The sequence below is a fragment of the Panthera uncia genome, chromosome B4 (genome assembly GCF_023721935.1).
Source record: "Panthera uncia isolate 11264 chromosome B4, Puncia_PCG_1.0, whole genome shotgun sequence".
NCBI classification, from domain to species: domain Eukaryota; kingdom Metazoa; phylum Chordata; class Mammalia; order Carnivora; family Felidae; genus Panthera; species Panthera uncia.
In genome coordinates this window covers 111752350-111758906 of record NC_064809.1, presented here as the reverse complement: position 1 = coordinate 111758906, position 6557 = coordinate 111752350, and the positions used below count along the sequence as shown (strand labels likewise).

General features: G+C 35.3%; 1 protein-coding gene across 3 annotated transcripts in view; it reads left to right on the top strand.

Annotated features, from left to right (window-relative positions):
• Nucleotides 1-6557, top strand: part of EEA1 (early endosome antigen 1) — a 112322-nt gene that overhangs the window by 26654 nt on the left and 79111 nt on the right. The window contains exons 3-4 of one of the 3 annotated variants that reach the window (XM_049626082.1): nucleotides 1295-1420; nucleotides 5950-6074. In XM_049626082.1, coding sequence (XP_049482039.1) covers nucleotides 1295-1420; nucleotides 5950-6074 — 251 coding nt within the window. Of the gene's footprint in view, nucleotides 1-1294; nucleotides 1421-3752; nucleotides 3810-5949; nucleotides 6075-6557 lie in introns of all 3 variants that reach the window. The other 2 variants (XM_049626085.1, XM_049626084.1) reach the window with 2 other exon arrangements.

Here is a 6557-nt window from a genome sequence, read left to right as displayed (position 1 = left end):
TGCCTGCCCTCCCACTTTGGGTCCTTATTTACAGTCATCCTCTCCTTTGTTATATCCTTAGTGACATTAGTGACTCAAGGAACATCCAAGTCTCCCAGTTTTTAATGTTTTCAATGCCAGTGATCTTTATTAATTTTTTCTAGCTACTCAAGTTCATGGCAGTACCTTCCATCTTATGCAGTAGAATAGTTCACCTGAGATGTCAAAACTGTATCTTTCCATTCTTACACAACTACCTGTCTTCTCAAAAACTTTCTCATGTTCTTACTACTTCTTTGGCCTTGCTGAATATTTCAGGTTTTTAATTCCTATCTTCTGGTCTTTCAAACTTTCCTGGCTTCATTTCCTTTCCTCTCTAACCATACATCTAATGACAGAATATTTATTGAACAACGCCTTATGACTAGACTAAGCATTTTATGTACTTCATGATAACTCTAGAGGAATAGGTACTAACATTAACCCCATTTTATAGATGAGGAAGTTGACGTTTAGCAAAGTAAAGTAACTTCCTTAAGTCATATAGTTAGCATTGGTTGAGTCTCAAATCCACATTATTTTTGACACAAAAACTCATGGCGTTTATAACCTATTGTCCTTCACTACACTCTCCATTTTATTCACTTTCCGATACTCTCAGTTCCTCTGTTCTCTTATCCCTCTACTTTCCTGTCTGACAAAACATTAAACCATAGATCAGTGTAATGGCCTACATTTTAAAATACAGATACTGTTAGGAATAGGGAATTGGGGAGATTGACTTAAAATGGTTTTATTTGGTTCATAAATTTAGAAGGAAGAGTCCCCTACTGGGAATTACGGCTATGGGCAAATATGGGGTCTTAGGCTAGTGGATTATGGTAAAGACTAAAAATTGCTTTCATTGTAAGAACTTTTTTTGTTGAGAACATGATGTCGCATAAAGCTATTTGTTATAACTGCCTGTCATTTCTTGATCGAAAATAAAAGCTAACTTGCCAATAATGGCTCTTAGATAAGTAAGGACAGACTGTCATAAACAAAAAGAATAATAATATTTCAACTAAAGCAACTGGTAATTGTAATAAAATTGAACCAATGGGAATTTCCAGCATAAGGATGGGACCTACTTTTAGACGTCCTACTTTGAATAGATCTTTCAGTTTTTGTATATAGTTACTACTTGAAAATTTCCCTTATGTATACTAAAAAGAGATGTACTAATTATTTTCCTGTTATGTCTGTTTTCATTGTCTGTATTTTGTTTTATAAATAACTTTTTATGTATATCCTCCTAAAAGTTGTTATTTCACAGGGTTTCATCTGTCCATTATGTATGAAAAGATGTATAACTGCTAGTGATTTGTCGGAGCATTACCAGCAAGTGCACGCTGAAAATGAAACAAGAGGACAGGAACTTCTTAATGACTCCAGTGTTACTGTGGGTCCTGTATATTTTGCTTTAGCAGCTTGGTTATGGTTGCAGAATAGCTTTGTTTTTCCTTGCCTTGGTGTTGCTTAACTTTTTCTGCTACAAAGGGAATATGGATTGCTTTAATCATGCATGCTTAAAAGAAGGTTCAATAAGGAAAGCAGGCTCTTGGGAAGTTGGGTTCATTGCTCTTACTGTTTGCAGCTGTCTTTTTTGTGAATCTGTAAACAAATATAAAAGTTTAAGTTAATATTTTTCATAAATTTTGCCATGAAATTCAAAATATAAAGTGAATGATGTCTGATTTCACCATTTGTAAGTTGTATCTTTATTATTTAGTTAATGTTTTATTAACGCATATTTAAAAATGCTTTGGGTTAAAATGCTTTATACTCGTATATAGAAAGAGGACTTTGCATGTTAATTGTTGCTGTTTTTATTTGAGAAAGTATCCAGCATTAGAACCTGGATGTACCATTGTTTCAGTCTTTGTTTTGACTCCCTAGACTTGAGGAAGGTGACAAATGGCACATACTCATCATTAACAGTGTATCATCCAAATGTCTCTCTGTAGTGTGTGGGACGGCCCATATCTAAGGCTGAGGGTGGAAGCCAGTGAGGGCAAGTATTGCCCTTTTGCAGGCTGGAAAAAGTTTCTTAAATGGTCTTGATCTATCTCTTTCTTTTGAAAATCACTGCAATAATCTAAAAACAAAGAGAAACATAGCTTTTCTGATTCTTTTGCAAGTCTCACAAAAGAATGAAACTCCTTGTACCCAGAAAGACACAAGAAAAAAAAAAAAGACATGTGTTTTTCTGTCTGGCAATTATATATATAAGAAAGGATTTCACCAAACATTCACTTATTTGGCATATTTGTAGTGTACTTCTTATGCATCATATATTTTGGTAAGTAAAGAATATAAAAAAAGATATGATCTCTATCCCAGGCAATTTCTGTGATAAATACTATTTGTAAAAAGAGTGCAGTGGTGATTGAACCTGAGGAGAACCCCAGAAAAGCTTTACTGGGGAACAGTTAAACCAGACATTTTCTAGGGTGATACGGAAAATGGGTGCAATATAGGAAGACACCAACTGGTTAAACTAGCTACCTGGTGCAAGCAAAAAGAGAGACCTAAAAGATTCTTGGAGCTCTCCTTAGCATTTTACCACTTGTCTTTCATACCTCTTGTGCCAACTTTTCTTCTTTATGGGTTAGCCAAAATCAAAAGTGACAATATCACCTACTTGTCATTTAAATAAGAACTTTATTTTTAACTGAAAGAGCACTTGGTATAAGAAGGATACCATAAATATCAAGTTAAGGTAAGTTCTTTAAGTGTAGTGTATCTGAGAAAGGATTAGAGATCGCTGAAATCTAAGAGTAATCTTAAGTAGAGAGTGTGTGTATGTCTGTGTGTGTGCATGTTTGGAAGTTGGTGAGAAATTTGGAATAATTAAGGGAAAAATGTAGCTGGCTGTTTTTAGTGTTTTACTGTTTACTAACAGCATTTTTGTGGAAGTTATCTATCTACCCTCGAAGGTGGTTGCGAAGAAATAGAGAAGCAGTCTCTTAATATCCACAATTAGTATTACAAAGCCCATGAATGAAAGATCATGCACTGTATTCAGGGGGCATCCCTCAGATATTCACTCTGAGCTTGTGTTACTTTTATTATAAATGAGTGATGTAGTCTTGATAGGCTTTTTTCTTTATCCTTCCCATCTATATCAGGCTAGCATTACTAGAAATAGCACGTGAATAATATTTTTAAAACATTTTTGTCTGTGTTTATTTATTCTGAGAGACAGAGTCTGAAAGTGGGGGAGGGACAGAGAGAGGGAGAGAGAGAGAATTCCAAGCGGGCTCTGCACCATCAGTGTGGAGCCCAACACGGGGCTCAGACTCACCAACTGCGAGATCATGACCTGAGCCGAGACCAAGAGTTGTGTGCTTAACCGACTGAGTCACCCAGGCGCCCCACTATGTGAATAATTTTAAGAAATGATTGTGGAAAGACAAAACAGGGTGTAAGAAAAAACTATAAACTGTGGGTCCAGAAATTAAAGAGGCCAGAATTAATAGAGTAAAAATCACCCGTTCAGTGATAAATATTTATGCATCTGAAACACCAAGCAACAGTTTAGTATCTTCTATTTAAGAAGGTGAGAAAGTATATGTATTTTAGAAAGATTTATTTTTATTAGAAATGTCCCAAAATTAAAGTGTTATTTAAACATGGAAAATTCATTTAGGTGAATCATATGGAAAATTCACTTAGGTGGAATATTTCTATGATTAAATATATATTACTGAATTTCTAAAATTTCTCTTTAGGGATGAATCAGTTCTTTCTGGAGTATTAACCTGGTAATATTTAGAAGCTTTAAGAAGGTATGGCATACCTTAATGTGATCGTTAGCTTTCTTGGTATCTTTAGATATCTAGACCCAAAATCTGGAAGTGGAGACAATAGTCAAAAAGCCAAAGTTGTAAAGATTAAATAGTGTAATTGGTCTGTGGCTTCTCTGGGGAACATTCTGTAATTTGCCTTCTAGATACTAGTAGAAGCTGACATGCAAAAGAGAAATGACCGGCTAAATAGTATAGCTGTTGCACTAAAAGCATGTTAACTATTGTGGTACAACAGTTACCGAATAGAAGTTGTAAGAATGGCAAATTAGGTATAAAGTGGAGCCGTCAAAAAACAATGGTAGATAATAGATGATTTTGAAGAAAGAGCATAACATGAGCTAGATTAACACATAGGCTGGGGACATTCATTCATTCAAAAGACAGTGCTGCGCATCAAATACCTCTGGAGCCAAATGGCGTCATTCAGATGTGCAAAGGTACATCCTGAGTACTTAGTGCTACTACCTTTGCTTATTTCAGAGTTTCATAGGTGATCACTGCGTTCACTCACCTGTTGTGCCCCTGCCCTTCGCTCTACTTCTATGATCAGAACATACCTCTGTTTTCCAAACGCAGCACGTCTGTGTTTCAAACCTCTTTCCACACCTTTGTTAGAATGCCTCTCTTTTATTTCTGACAAGTGTCTCCTACTCGTTCTTCAGTACCTGATTCCAGTGTCCAGTGTATATACACATACATATAGCATAAATGAGTTTCTGTGTAGTTTTTGTAAAACACTAACTCTTGCAACAGGCAGAGTTGGATTCTTTTTTTCCTGTGTTCCTATAGTTCCTCATATTTACTTATGTTATACCATTGTCTGGTAATGTTTGTCTACATATCAGTATTCCCTAGTACTCAGTGAGCCTTCATTCTGCTACATAATGTACATAAATAAATGAATATATGCTATTTGTATAGCACCCAATGAAGGAGAAGTTTATTTTTAAGTTTTTACTTGTTCAGAGTACTTATTACTTCACTCTATTCCTTGGAAAGTTTTATAACCTGCAAGATGTTAAAGCTCTTCTGTCTTTTTGCCAAATTCTGCCCTGCCAGATTCATTCATATTTTTGTTTTTTTATTTTTATCTATTTTTTAAGTAGGCTCCATGCCCAATGTGAGGTTTGAACTCACGACCCTGAGATCAAGAGTCTCATGCTCTAACAACTGAGCCAGCCAGTCGTTAATTTATTTTATTCATATTTTTAAAATAAATATATAACATAGAAAATATAGAGTGTGTTCAAAAATAATACAGTAGCCATTAGGGAAACATGGATGAAAAGCTCCAGTGTGTTGTGCATTATAGGGAATGTAGAAACTTGACAAGCTACTAAGGGTAGTGCTGGAGGGAAAATCAGTATATACAAAGGCCCGGGAATGTGGGATACCGTGGTGGGTTTGGAGAATGTAGGTAAATCTGAATAGTTGAAAGTGTCAATATAATTGTGGAGAGTGAGAGGTGCCCCAGCATCAGAGTGATTATTAGGTCATTGAGGAAATATTCATGTAGGACCTTGTATGCCATAACCATATAATTCTGAGAATATTTATAAGTGTTTAATATTTTATGGGTCTATTAATTTTAGGCTTTTACAGTGTTCATCTTAGGTTAGCAAAGAATTTACTGACTAGAATACTTCTCAAGCATTGTGGATACTCTGTGGTAATTATGAGTTATTTAATACAGTACCTTTTCCCTCAGTGATCAGAATGCTTTATATTCTTAATTTTTTGGTTATCATTACTAGGAAGTAGATTGGAACAGCTGTTATTTTACTAAGGGGATATCCAGAGAGAGGGGTGGGAATATGATGGCAGACTTCTCAACTAGTCTTCTAGGTTAGAACTTCTCAAATTAGAATTCTGTACTCTAGCCATCAATTTACTCAACCTAAAAGATAGTTGTAAGGTTTTTTTTTTTTTTTGTAAACTTCAATCAGAATAGATGGTGATGTACTTTTGCACAATACCTGAATTTGGGCTTAACATCGTAAGTTACAATTTACTAATGGCACCATTGGTGTAAGACATTAGACCGTATTTCATAACATACAAATTGCTATTTTACAATATTCAACACAGTTTTGTAACCTTTTTCTCCCTCTTTCTATAGGGTTTCATATGTCCCCAGTGTATGAAATCCCTTGGGTCTGCTGATGAACTTTTCAAACACTATGAGGTAGTTCATGATGCTGGTAATGATTCAAGTCATGGAGGAGAGGCTCTTGCTCTGAAGCGGTACAGTACAATTGCTTTGAAGTGTAATGCTATTATGAATGCATGTGATCTTACCTCTTTCCTGTGTTAGGGCCTTGAGAGTGTGCTCACCATTCCTTGTCAGACTGACTCTTAGGTGAGGAGAACAGAATGTAAGAAGTTTGACAAGACTCAAGGAACAGAAAGAAGCCAGTGTTGCTTGAGCTGATTGAATGAGGAGAGTGTTAAGACAGGGACTAGATTGTATAGATTGTATAGTCCTTGTTAATGAGTTTAGATTTTATGCTAACTACAATAGGAAGGTATTGATCCTTATGGTTAGTAAATTAATGGGAGATATTTTGTTTCTGGCCTCAGGCAGTTAATGATTATATCATTTCTGTGATAAAGTGTTTTTCCATTTATGAATGAGGAGCTTTCAGAATAAAATTATTTTTCTAAGGGTTATATATATATGCCAGTATACATAAAATTCTAAGCAGCTTTTTTTTTTTAAGAATTGCA